Source organism: Capra hircus, chromosome 5 (assembly GCF_001704415.2).
Source record: "Capra hircus breed San Clemente chromosome 5, ASM170441v1, whole genome shotgun sequence".
NCBI lineage: Eukaryota > Metazoa > Chordata > Mammalia > Artiodactyla > Bovidae > Capra > Capra hircus.
The window spans coordinates 113876893-113890798 of NC_030812.1; the positions used below are offsets into that span (position 1 = coordinate 113876893).

The 13906-nt window shown below is 59.2% G+C and overlaps 1 protein-coding gene across 3 annotated transcripts in view; it reads right to left on the bottom strand.

Annotated features, from left to right (window-relative positions):
- The window catches only part of KIAA1644 (KIAA1644 ortholog), an 82237-nt gene that overhangs the window by 26033 nt on the left and 42298 nt on the right, over positions 1-13906 (bottom strand). For 2 of the 3 annotated variants that reach the window (XM_018048883.1, XM_018048884.1), the window contains exon 4: positions 10787-12336. In XM_018048883.1, the coding sequence (XP_017904372.1) occupies positions 12015-12336 (322 nt within the window). In that variant the 3' untranslated portion in view covers positions 10787-12014. Of the gene's footprint in view, positions 1-10786; positions 12337-13906 lie in introns of those variants that run through there. The other variant, XM_018048885.1, reaches the window with a different exon arrangement.

Consider the following 13906-nt stretch of genomic DNA (forward strand, 5'->3'; position numbering starts at 1 on the left):
GGATAAGGGGGCCTCCTGGACATCACTCCTGGAGGCGTGTAAAAGCAGGCACATAAGAAAGCAGAAAATGCAAAACACCTGTGCACGTGTGTGTGCATGCGCGTGTGTGCGCATGTGTGTGCGCGCGTGTGTGTACATGTGTGTGCGTGCGTGTGTGTACGTGTGTGTGGGTGTGCGCGTGTGTGCATGTGCGTGTGTGTGTGTGTGTGTGTGTGTGTGGTGGGGGGGGTTTTCTGTGGCTTTTCTTCTCACTTTCGTTCTTGCAGTAATAACACACCAATAATTACAATGAGCATTTATGGAGGCTCCCGTCACAGGCCAGGTCCCGTTCTAATCCTCACAGTCACCCAGCAGGGTCCGTCTACTGGGCCCATCTTACAGATGGGAGAACTGAGGCTCAGAGAATTGAGATAATTTGCCTGAGTTCCCCCACTAGCAAGTGGAGGCACAGTCTGAACCCAGCTCTGACTCCAAGACCATGCAGCTGGGCTCTCTGCAAGTTTGCTGGCTGAGGCCGTGAGATTCTTGAGGTGACATTTTCTGTAAACCAGCCTGCACTGCTTTGCTGCTGTGTAGCCAGGACCTCCTCGGATAGGGCAGGGTGCCTAGAGGAAGGAGGCAGGTGGTGAGCAGCCAGGTGGAGGTGTGGGGGCTCCTGGCTGCTCCAGCCCCTCTTTGGGTCTCCAGAAAGATTCTGAGGGCTGAAAGAGACTCTCACAAATGGTGCAAGGGCAAGGAGAAAGACTCCAAAACCAAACCAAGCCAAATCAACCATGTAACCCAACCACATGCGCGTGGCGGGCTTGGCGGAGTTGGTGCAGAACCTGTGTGGTTTTCAATCAATACTGCGTCCAGGCCAGAGAGGGCTTGGTGGGCCGGTACCTGGAGCCCCAGACCTCATACCCTTTGGGGGAACCCTTGAGGTCCTGCCCCAGGGGTGGGTAAGGCCTGACTTGCACAGGGAACCCATCATTGGGTTCAGCATGGGGCTGGGCACTTTGTGAGCGCCATCTCGGGGCGTCACTCCCACAGTGGGAGAGATACCGGTGAGATCCCGCTTCCCAGTCCAGGGAAGCCCGCTGCTCATGCAAGAGCAGTGGATTTTGGAGTCAGCTAGACCTGGGCATGAATGCTGGCTCAGGCACTGTGCAGCTCTGGGGAAACTGCTGACTCTCTCAGAGCCTCAGTTTCCTCCTCTGTGCACGGAGCCTGGGGTGGCCAAGCTAAGGACATGAACTGGCATGGTCTGCTGAAGTTGCTTAGCTCACTGGTTCCTCAATAGACAGGAGCTTCTGTTGTCAACAACGAGGCCATTCACTCCTTGGTCTGACATTTACCAGGTGCCTACTGTATGCCCAGCTCCAGGCAGATAAAAATGCAGTCACTTGGTTATTGAGCACCTACTTCCGGGTGCTGGGGGCACGGCCAGGCACAGCACAGACCAATCCCATCTCCCTCAGGATTCCTGACAGCAAAGGAGACAGCAGACAAGAACTCAAACTCAACAGAGGTGGTGAGCTGCACAGAGAAACCGAAAGAGAGAAAGGGGGAGGAGAAGGGGGTGGTGGGTGGAGGGGGGCTGTTGCTATTTATAAACCTTGGCCCAGGAAGGCCTCTTGGAGCAGGTGACATCCGAGCATGTGTCTGGTGGAAGGAAGGGAGCGAGCCCCGCAGGTGTCTGGGAGGAGACCGTTTCAGGCAAAGGGAGCGGCAGGTGCAAAGGCCCTGGGGTGGGGGTGGGCTTGGCCAGCTCAGGAACCAGGGAGGCCAGTGTGGCCGGGGCAACTGGGAGAGAGGAGGGCAGAGGGACTGGGGGGGGTCTCAGGTCAAGCTGTGTGGCCAGTGAGAGGCTACTGGATTCAGCCCCTTGTGAGAGAGGTGTCGGTGGCTGTTGAGTCATGTTTGAAGAGGATCTCCCTGCTGCTGCTGGGCGTTCGGGGTGGGTGGGAGGCAGAGGAGAGAAGGAGAGAGATTTAGGAGGGGAGAAGACGGACTGGGACAACTGGTCTGGGGAGAAGGGTGTGGAGGGAGGGTTCTGGGCTCGTGCAGGCATATGGTTGACGACAGGGCATGTGAGGTGGGAAAGGAGGGCACACTCTGGCTGGCTCTGAGATTCTGTCCCAAGCAGACAGTGGGAGGGGGCAGGGGTCCCTGGATGTGCTTGTCAGCCGTGTCTACTGAACATCCGAGAGTCTGGAGTCAGGGGAGACGGGAGATGGGGGTGGAGACGGAGCCAGGCAGGGGTCCAGTGCAGCTCAACAAGATCCGAAACATGGGCCGGGTGGGGTTCCTGGGGTGGTGAAGGTGGGGAGAAGAGGGCCCAAGAAGAGCCCTCCGGTGTCCAAGGCTGGGGAGACGAGGATGGAGCAGCGGAGTGGACTCAGGCGCAGCCACGGGAGGTGGTGCCCAGGACCTGGGGCTCCCTGCTTTTCCTCAGCATTCTCCCTCGCCTGACACACTGCCAAGCTGCTCTCTCTGCCTGTTCCCTACATCCAGAAATCTCCTACTCATTCACCGAAGCCCTTTCTCGTGTCGATTGCTCTCTGGTATTCGGCCAAGAGGGCTGTGGGCCCTGGGGACAGCTGACTGCCATCTTCAACATCCTAGAAAGCCTGCCACACCCCGATGAGATGCGGGCAGAGCTGGAAAACATGTGCTCAGCCATTTCTATATGTCAGGCTCTTCCATGTCTCGTTTAGCCAGACAGCACCCTAGTGAGGCTGATTTCAGCACCTGCTTTCCAGGTGAGGGCACTTTGGCTAAGTCACCTGCTGGAGGTCTTCCAGCCATCAGGAAATGGGGCAGCAAGATGCGAACCCAGATCTGTTAAGCCTCCAGGTCTGCCCCTCATCATGCTGCTTCCTGCCTATAAAGAACTAGCAGGCGGCTGGCTTCGGAGGGGTTAGCACTCCATCACCGTGTCTGGACAGGGATGAGGAGGGGGTTCTGGAAACCCTCTCATCCTGGAGGCCAAGGGAGCTGGGGCACAAGCAGAGTGATGCTCTGAGAGGGGAAGAGAAGCATCACTGGGTGGGAGGTTAGAAGCCCCCAGGTGGCCCAAGACACGGAGGCGGGTCACGGAGCAATGGACCATCGCCTCTCAAGGCACGATGAGCAGAGCTATTAAAGCAGCGCTTATGGAAGCTTCTCAATAATGCAGGCAGCTCTCCGTGACATGAAGCTGAACTAAAAACCCAGGACACATAGTCTCATGTGTGAAGGCAGCAACGATAAAAGTGGAACGAGGCGCTGGCGACCAGTGAGGGCCGGAGGGGAGAAGGGGCCGCGTTAGGCGGGGAGCCCGTCTGGCCTACTCCTCGCCTGCTCTCCATTGAGCAGGGGCGATTTTACGATGGGAAATTTGGCACAAAAAGGAAGGAAACTCTCACGGCTACTTGGTGGAGGGCTGAGGCAGAGGAAACGGCTTAAACAGGAAAGTGATAACCAAGACCAGAAAGAAGGGCCCTGGGCTCTGGCTCCCCGCAGCCCCGCCTCTCCAGGCCTGTCGTCACCCTCTCCCAAGGACCCTGAGCCTTGGGGCGGGGGGCGGGCAGGGAGGGGGCGAGACGTTGCAGAAACCGCCCAGGTCACAGGATTCAGGAGGGCAGCCGTGGGATTTGAACTCTGGGTTGCCTGTGGCTTTCCCTCCAAACCGCTTCATCCACCCACTTCCCTTTTGCTCCAGTATCACAGTTGACTCGGTACGAGCGGGAAAATCCCCCAGCAGAGCCTCAGGTCTCTTTGAACGTGGCCTGCTCCTTGCTTCTGGACCCCAGGGGCTCAGGTGTCTTCAAGCATCCAGCTATTTCTTTCAAGGGCTGGGTTGGGGGTCTCTGTGGCTCTCTGTGCAGGGAAAGAGCAGAAGGAGAAGGCTCTGAGCCCCAGAAGACTGTCTGAGGGGCATTTCTGGCCTCTTGTGGAATATTGTCAGTGAAGGGGGTTTCACCACAAAAAGAACCTGATGCTCTGATTATTCTAACAGCGAGAAGAACTCTGAGACGCACTGTGTGCCTGGACAGCTGCTTCCTTTGCAGGCTCTGTGGGCCTCACCCCTCACTGAAGCCTGTGGACATTTTGCTTTTCCTACTAGAATACCCACCCTGTTGTATTTTTAAATTTTTGCCTAACTCATACTAGTCCTTCAAGACCATTTTAGCCATCACCTCCTCTAGGAAGCTCTCCCTGATGCCCAGGATGGGAGCTCCTCTGGGCTCCCTCCAATCAGATCTGATCACTCATTGCCACTGTCCACCCTTGAGTCAGTTTCACTGTGTGTTCAGGAGCCTGGCCCAGGACAGAAGTGCGGGAGGTCGGCTCCCATCCCTGGCCCTCTCTGGACCAGAATTGGATGCCACACAACCCCTCTTTCTCCCAGTCCCCTCCCCTGCCCTTGGTCCTGCCCTGGCTGGACTCTGCCGCAAGGAGCCAGTTCCTGCCCGAGTCTTCAGGGGGATGTGGAGGACCTCAAGCTCTGTCTCCTGACTGCAGCCTGCTCCTCCCATCCAGCTACCTGGACAAAGGGACCAGGCTGGAGACCCGGCCCTGAGAGCCTGGGCTGGAGCAGATGGCCTGGGTTCAACTGCTGAGGCTGCGGGTGACCAGCGAGGTGAGCTTGGACCAATTACCTGGCCTCTCCGTGCCTTGGCTTTCTTGTCCTTAAGATGAGGATGCGTCAAATAAGCATTTGAGAGCTCGGAGCGAAGCACGGAGTCAGGCAGACAAAGCCCTCACTCACTCTTCTGTTCTCCGGGGCTGGGGCCGGACACGGGGCGCCCGACTGAGTGCTGGAGCAGCACCGTCTGCCCCCGGGCTCTCCATTCCACACTCACTCCCCAGCGCCGAACCCAAGTGCTCCCTCTTGGCCCCCGCCCCAGCGCTGATTTTCTCCACGGAGAAGTCAGGCTCTCTGCCCTCCCCCGGGTAAGGAGGGACAGGCCAGCTGCTGAGGGGAGAGGGGGTGCTCCCGATGAATAGCGTCCGTGCTTCCTGCGGTTCTACTGTGTGCTGAGCCCTGCGCTGGGCCCTTCTGTGTGCCCGCCTTCAACTCTCATCACCGTTGTCCAGAGCAGGTACGGAGACTCAGAGAGGGCCAGCAACACATTCGAGGGCACACGGCAAGTGAGGCCTCCGGGCTGGGCTTTCCGTCACCACCACCCCCATCCCTCAGGTATCCCCCCCACCAGTCGTTGAGTCACGCTGATGAACAAACACTCTCCTGGGCTTCCACCAAAGCCATGCGAACAAGATGGAAACTGGGAGAGCTGGCAGAGGTGGTTCCCGCGTCAACCAGCCCAGGTGCGGGGAAGGCAGGGCCCAGCCAGGACGGACGGGATCAGAGGGGACAGGGCCGCGGTGTCCTGAGCCAGCTGGAAGCCCCGAGCACTGAAACCCCAGGCCGACTCTGAATCCACTGCCTTCTGAATCCCAGTCACGGAGGCCTCCTTGGTGTCTGATGTGGCGCCAAGGAAAGAGGATATCTCGTCCTCTCCCTTTGTCTCCTAATTTTCTGGAATTTCTCGCCGTTGGCTGGTGTCCCTGCCAAAACCACACACAGAGACTCTGGTCGCAGAGCCGGGAAGAAAGTGATGGCTGCGCTCTGCCCAGTGTGGGGGAAGGCTTGAGTTGGGTGAACTCCAGGGACCCCACAGGGGAGGCACAGATGAGTTCGGCAATGAGCTGGGTGGGTTCTAGGTGAGGGAGGGGGGAGATGGAAGAGGCTCTGAGATCGACAGGGGCTGCGGCGGTTGGCTCAGGACTGGACTTTGTTCCGGGAGACTTTGGACTAGAGAGACCCTGGCTGCGGTCCGTAGACTTACTAGTGTGGCTGCGGGCAGGTCACTTAGCCTCTCTGGGCCTGTGTTTGCTCATCTGCGAAAGGGGATGAAAAAGCTGCACAGCTCAGTTCTCAAGAGGGGGAAGTTAGCAGGGAAATGATAGGGGTGGGTCTAAACAGCAAATGTCACCAAGATTTCCCCTGCTTGACTTGCTCACTTGTGTCTCAGAGGGAAGAGGGCAAAGCCTGAGGCTTCAGAGAGACTGAAGTAGGCTGGGAAGGGTCTTGGGGGCCAGAATAGGAGCTGAAGCCCCTTACCTGGGGGCGATGGGGAGGTGGGATGAACCAGAGGAGACCAGGCAGGGACCATGGGGCGGGGCGGGAATCCTAGAAGGCAACCAGAAGGTCAACAGGTCCCAAGACCTCACTGTGCAGTTAGGCCGTGATTGTCCCCAGTTTACAGATGAGGAAAACGAGGCTCAGACAGGTCCAGAGGAGTCAAGCTGGGATTCAAAGCCAGGAGCGTCTGACCACGATCCGCAGTGACCACAACTCATGTGAATACGGCGATACAGCAGCAGTGGGGATAACACCGTGTCTTGGGGACCTCTCTCCCCACAGCTGCAGCAAGAAGCCTGGGTGGTTCCCGCAGCACCCCAGACCCCCTCCTCTTTCTCCTTTAGGCCTCCCACACTCCTGGGGGGCCGGCACTGGCAAATAGGCACACAGCCTGGGGGCCAGGATGACATGGCAGGGGTGGGTAGCTCCCGCTCTGCAGCTGCGTGTCAACCAAACAGCACTTGCTGAGCACCTACTGTGCGCCCTGAACACCAGACATGCCTGCAGTGGGCGCAGGTTCCAGCCCCGGGGAACCGTGGCACAGTGACAGAGACGAGGCCCACCGGGAGCTCGACCCTGAGCTGGGGCAAAAAGATAACTGGGTGGGGGAGATGCGGGGGAGGGCGGTGGGAAGGAGACGCAGAGCCAAGAACTGCCCTCCTGCGGCCGGCGAGCCGGCCGGCGTGTGAGGGGCGTCAAGGTGAAACGTCCCTACACGCGGAAGAAAACCAGCGTGTCAGGGGCACAAGGGAGAAGCGTGAGCCGCCAGCCGTGCCCGACTCTGTGACCCCGTGGACTGCAGCCCGCCAGGCCCCACTGTCCATGGGATTCTCCGGGCAAGGACACTGGAGTGATTTGCCTTTTTCTTCTCCAGGGGGACGTGATGAGCAAATATCAGGGGCACCGTGCCACCAATTTTCAGAAGGAAATGAGCCAGGGGAGACCGAGCCTGCAGGGGATCTCAGCAGGAAACACTGCAGTCTGGGGTTGTTATTGTGCAAACGAAGGGAAAGCTGGCTTATTCCTGAAATGAGCCAAAGGCAGCTGCCCTTGATTCCCTCAGATTGTCCCCGATCCCGATCCAGACCAAAAGCTCCACAACTCAAGGGCTGAAGGGTCCCTGCTCTGGACAAAAATGATGAGAGGTGGCCTTGGTCGCCCCAAGGCCTTCCTGAGAGGTGAAACAGGTGGTGAGGATACGGCATTTCCAGTGAAGGAGATGGAGGCAGTGTGCGTCCGCTGGGACTCCGGCACGTGATGCTCGGAGATGCGGGCTCGGCCTCAGAAGCTGCTTTTCAAGGGGCAGCCTGGGGCCACTTCAGCCCAAGCACTGCTGGAGGACTTTCTGATGAAGAGGCTCCTGCCCCCTCCCGTGGAAGAGGCCACCCCACTAGAGGCTCTGCAAGCCCCCAGCAGAGAGGCCACTGGCCCTGGGCTGGGGCCCTGCTCAGTCGACCCTTCCCTGGCTGACCTGGGCAGGTCAACAAACTCCTTCTTGCCCTCCACCCCTCAGCTTCCGTATCTGAAAATGGGGCTCAACACCCCTACAGGACAAGTGGCGTGTGGCTGGCCTGTTCGGGGTGAAGACTGCTTCTGCCTCCCCGTCAGTCCTGGCAGGGCAGGACCTATACCGTGTTTATTGACCCAAATGTGAAATGACCTCAAGATTCGCCAACACCTGGGAGTCAGGCACCAGGCCGAGTCCTGTAGCAGGATCGGCCCCTTTACTTCTCAGGGTGGTTACGACCCCTGCCTGGTATTTACACGGGGACACCGAGGCACTGGCCAGCGGCATGGCCTGCCTGAGGTCGCAGAGCCCACATGTGGTGCAGGTGGGCCTTGACTCTGAGCCATCTGACTCCTGCCCCGAGAGATGAGCTGCTTCCAACAGCGCCAACAGAGACAACGAGACTAACATAACCTACTTACGAACGATGATGGCTTTACGATTGACAGGTGCCAGCCCCACTGATGGAGCCGGTGACGGGTGTCTGGGGCTCAGTGAGCACTCTACTTCCTCCTCTCCCCTGTCTCTAGTCTTGTCTCCGTGTGTGTCTCTGTGCCCCAACCACACGGAGTCGATCCCTGCTGACTGTCTGGAGGAGGGTAGGGGCAGCGCCCACGGCCTCCTCCGTGGGTTTCTGAGCGTTCGCTGAGCCCTGCCCCACACAGGACTTGGCTGGAGCACCGAGGGTCAACTCAGTCCACTGCTGGGTGTCCAGGCCCAGCCCTCCTCCCAGCCACTGGACCGGGCAGCAACAGCCCCCTGGGGCCTCCCCTCCGGGTGCCTATGACAAGCCTCCTGCCTGTCTCCCTTGGAGTTGTCCAGAGCTGGATCTTGACTCCAGAGTCCTCCGTTCCCAAATAAGGGCCAGAACGGGCGTGTGAGGCCCCCAGAAAAGGGATGCACCTTGTGATGGAGACCCTGGGAACCAAGCAAGACTGCCTTCCTCCCCAGCCCCTGTTCCAAGAGGAAAACCCCTAGTCCTCCTCCCTGTATGGGGAGAAGCTGGGCTGTGGGCCAGGAATGGAGGTGCCTCCAGAAGCTGGAGCAGCTGGGATCGTCTGTGTAGTACAGGACTGGGATGGGGGAAGGAGGGAGGGAGAGGCCACCGAGAGTTCTGGAGGTGAAAGTCAAAAGAGAGAGGATGAGACAGGCTTAGGCAGCAGCTGATGGGCTCCGTGCTCGAGGAGACGCATCTCCGCGATGCCCCGGGGAAGCACTCACAATGGCTGGAACGTGGGTGTTTGGAAGACGCAGGTGACGATTCGGGGTACAGCGGCCCAGACTCGAGCTCTTGTTCCAGGAGAAACACTGCTGACAGCACCCCGGCCCCCACTCTCCAGCCACCCCTGACCCCTGGTTTGACAGCACCGTGAGCACGCCACAGCCCTCCCCCTTCCTGCCCCCCTCCACTGCTGCCCACGAAGACAGGCTTGTTGGACCTCGGCCCGCTCAGCCCCACAGCCTGCCTGTGCTCTCAACTTCGACTTCATTCGCCCCACTTGCGTCTGCTTCCCCAGCTCCCGCACAGAGTCAGGGAGGGGCAGGGGCTGTCTGGGGAACTTTAGCCAAACAGAACAACATAAAGGAAGACAGGTCCACACCGGGAGGGGGCAGGGATTCCTGGCAGCCCAGAGGGCGGGGAGCTGCTGTCCAGCAGCAGGAGGGCAGGGGCTGGAGCCAGACTGCTCACCTGCCCGCCCCCCCATCACGTGCTGACCCTGCTGACTGGGGACCTTGGGACTGGTGCCCATGTCGTGACCATTTAGCCCACGGGATCCTGGTGAGGACGAAAGGATGCAGACAGTGCCCAGAACACAGCAAGCCCTCAGCAGACGTTGCTGGAGCCAAGGGCGCTCACACCTTGAACCAAGCAGGCCCAGCAACACGAAGGTCTGCTCCGCTCTCAAAGTCCATCCCTTCTCCCCTCAGCTGGCAAACCAGAAGCCCAAGCAGGAGGCCCCGGTCCAAGGTCACACAGGGTGTGGAGGGCAGAACGGGAGGCAGGCAACACTCCCGGGACCCCCAAACCCCCATTAGGTCCTTGCCTGTTCCTGATGCTCACTCTGGAAGGAAGGCTCATGTAGTGATGGAAACCCCGTTCTGAGTCTGCCTATGCGACCCAAGAGGGCACGCAGTGGCCCTGAGTTCCAAAGAAACGTCTCCCCCTGCAGACAGCAGACCCTGTGGGCCGTGACCTCAGCCTTTCATTCAGTTGCCATGAACTCGAACGTCACGGACCACCCCCCAAAGCTTGCACACTCTTTCCCCTCCATAGCCGGTCGCCTCGAACCTTATCTGGGTAGCACAGCACAGCGCCTGGCACACAGGAGGCACGTGATTGTACCATGTGGACAGGGGGAGACCTTGGAGACAGGCAAGGGTTAACAGCAAGGGAGAGATTGAGAACTGTTAGGACCAGACGCAACAACTCAGAAGTGGACCAGTGCGGTCCCTCATGGTGCAGGGAAGCCATCCGGGTTCTGAGGAGCATGCGTGCATGCTAAGTCACTTCAGTTGTACCCAACTCTGTGACCCTGTGGACTATAGCCCGCCAGGGTCCTCTGTCCCTGGGACTCTCCAGGTAAGAATCCTGGAGTGGGTTGCCTGCAGGCAGAATGGCATCTCCCCAGAAAGATGGGCTCACATTGTGGTCTTGTCAAGTGCACGGGGAGGGATGGAGGGATGCGGAGGAACTACCTTCGTCTACACAGTAGATTCTCAGCTCTCAGAACACTTGGCTCCCGGGAATGACATTTTCCAGTGGTTCTCAAACTGTCATGCCTACAGGCATCACCTCCAGAGATTTCCGATCAGGAGGCTCTGGCTGAGACCCAGGAATTTATTTTGACAAACACCCCAGGTGTGCAGTGAGAGATCCACATTTCAGGAAACCCCACCTTTGGGGCTGAGCCAACAGCTGTTTCACGGTCTGTAGCTTTGGGTGGGCTTGTGTGTCCCCTCCCCACTCCTCAAAATGAAGAGCGGCCCCTTCTCCACCCATCACCTCCACATTACCAGAAGCCCGACTCAGGTGCCCTGCCCAGAGGACCCACCCAGTCCCCACTTGTCCAGCTGAGCTGAGCAAGCCTACCTCTTTGTCTCCTGTGTGACAGATGGGGCAATTACTCGATCAATAAGCACAAGCTGATTTCAGTGCATCTTATTAATTATTTAAGTCATCCATTATTGAAAAGGTCACAATCTGTCAGCTACTTAAACGATCATGAACTAGCTGGGCTGCGTCTCCAACAAAGAAGCATCAACAGTTCACTGGGCACCTACTGTGCGCCAGGCATTTTGCTTGATCCTCAGGACACCCCTGGGGCGGCGGGAGGTGGGGACGGCAGGGTAGGTCCTTATACTCTGCTCCTTCACAAAGATGGGCAGGTAAGGAGGGTGAAGGGGCTTGCCCCAAGTTACGGAGCTGGAAACTGGCAGAGCTGGGGCCGGGCTGCCTGTCAAGCTCATGGACTTGGCAGGGCTCACCGTGTTGTAGGTTTCTGCACCGGGATCTTGCAGGCTGACTCAGTACTGTCATGTCCTGGGATGACGTGCCCCGTGCCCCGTGTGTCCATGGCCGCAGCTCCGCCCCTGCAGAGCACCTGAACCCCACACCTGACTCTGAACTTGGGCATCTCTGCTCAGCTTGGCTCCTCCAGGGGCTGGTGCCTGTGCTTGGTGCTGGCTGGCCGCACAGTGGGGTCCTGCTCCAAAGCACACAGACCCCCTCCCCTTTGCCTCCAGCCCCACACTGCCCAGGGACCCCCAGGTTAGGTTATCTCCCATCCCCCACCAGACTGGAGACAGACAGATCTGAGGCAGGATAATGGGGGGTCTGCTGGGGCAGCCACCCTATCAGGCCAACCAAGATCCCACGTCCCCCTTGCCGACGTTCTTCCCTTCCCCTGAGCCATCACTGAGCAGTCTGACTACATCACCCTCAGATGCCTTTCTGTGACTCAACATACATGCACGATGGAACCCAGCAATACGCTTATTTTCAAACTTGATGCTGGAAAAAAAGCTTCTCCCTCAGCCCCTGGCAGATCAGTTTGCGTCCTCTGACCAGACTGTGAAAACTTGGAAAGCCATCCAATTTCCCTTTTTGCCTTGGGAGCCAGGAAAGCCATCATCCAATTTCCCCTTTCTGCCTTGGCAGCCAGGAAACTCGCAACTCCATTTCACACGCAGCGCCAACAGCTCTCACACCAGAATCTGAGTAAAACAAACTTGCAAGCTTTGTTCCTAAGCTCCGTTTCAACCTGTTATTACCAGGAGCCACTTCAAACTTTTCTTGGCAAATAAGCAAATAGTCCAGTAATCGATGAGCCAGACCCAGCAGCAATAATGATTCGGCATTTTCCAAGCTCGGCAAAGACAAGCGATGGCGGCCACTCACCAGGCGGACGAGCTCTGGAAAGTCATCAGCGGCGGGGTGTGGCTGTCTCTCTGCAGCGTGTGCACGGCCTGGGGGGCTTGCGGCAGGGGGCCCGGGGGAGGCTGGGGCTGCGGGGCCGGCTGCCCTGGCCGGGGGACCCGGGCAGGGTTCCCCCAGCGCCGGGGGTCCTGTTTCATCCACCGTCCGTGGATGCCCCACCGCGCCAGGTAAACCTTGCAGACGTCGTAGTTCATGGCCGAGTAATACAAAAGATCCAGGACCAGCAGCATCAGCACGAAGAAGCCGTAGATCCACACTCCCAGCAAGGCGGTGTAGTTGCTGCGGGCAAACAGAGAGAGGCTGAGAGACGCTGGGACCAGCACCCCGCGGGGGCTGCAGTTAGGCAGCCGGGTCGATTAGAAGACGTGGGTCGGAGGCTGCTTTGGGGATCTCAGAGAGGGTGCTGGGCCCCTCTGGAGGAACAGGGAATCTTGGCTCCCTCTTCTCATGCCCACCCCCTACCACTGCCTCTCCCCAACCTGCCCTGCTGGCTGCCCCCCGGATCCCACTGCCCTGGGCCCTGTCCCACCCAAGCACCCCCTCCAAGAATCCACATCCTCGGGTGCGAACCCTGGTGGGGGTCCACACTGTTAGACCCTCTGGAAGGAATTCTCAGCTGGACACCTGGGGCTCACGTGGTGTGCTAGCCCCTACTTCCACCCTCCTTCCCTCCCCACTCCTCCGCCCAGACTGGCCAGCTGCCTCTCGCCGGTGGCCCGCGCTTGCCCACCCTCCTAGCCCTTGCTGAAGCCGTTCCCACCACGGGGGAGGCTCTCAGCACCCCCTCTCTCAGCACCCCCTCCCCTCCTCTTCCAGCTTTTCCCTGTCCTTCCGAGCCCAGGGCAAATGCAGGAAGTCCATTGTCTTAGCATGCACTGACCCAAGTTCCTGCCTCGCAGCGTCCACCTGGGGCCACTGAACACCCCGAAGTTCTGCGTGGAACGCAGCCAGGCCTCCCCACCCGGGGCCAGCTCTGCCCCAGCCTGCTCCATTACACCCCCTGCTCCGGCACCTCAGAAGCCCAGGACTCAGGGCAGGGGCTCAGCGGCCTTCCCCCAAACCCATGCAGCAGACACCGTCCATCTGCCCCACCAGCCACGTGCCTTTCCAGCCTGCCCCACGGCCGTTCCCCCACCCAGTCCTCCCCACCAGGCACAGCCAGGGGTCTCAGGGGCCCTGACATCGGTTCTCTTATTCTTCACCCAGCACTTCCACACTGAGGTCTAGTCCGTCCTCCAGAAGCAGAGATGATGGGGGTTCTGAGCCATAGATGCCTCTTTGTGAAGGAGTACTGGTTTCCTGCCAAGGTGCCTCCATCCTTGAGGAACTTCCCAGGGTCTGTACCTTCTGCCCGGCCAACACTTTCAATGCCCCCAGTCCCTTACTTCCTCTCCTGCTTGACTCCTACCACCACCTCTTGGAGACTGCCTCCTCCCGGAAGCCTCCCGGATACACTGCTCCACCTACCCGGGCTGGGAAAGACTTCCCTCTGGCCTGAGGGCCCTTCAAACCCTCCCCCACCACCAGGGGCCATGCTAGCTGGGTCCATGTGTATCCTCCCACTCATGCCAGGGTCTGAGTCTCCCCTGAGTGCCCAGGTGGTCGGAGTAGCTGAGCTCCAAACAGTGCCCGCCCGGGACTGTGACTGTTTAAAGGGACCGACTTATTAATCACTCATTGCCTCCTCCATCTGCTGCCTGCTGCGGGCATCTGTGCAGGTGGGTGTGCACAGGCGGTGGCGGAGAGGAGGTGCTCCCAGGAGGCAGAGCCGGCGTCCAGCCCCGCTGCCCCACATTCCACGGGGAGAGACCCGCCCCGGCTCCCGGCAGACAGGCTCCCTGGGTGTCCT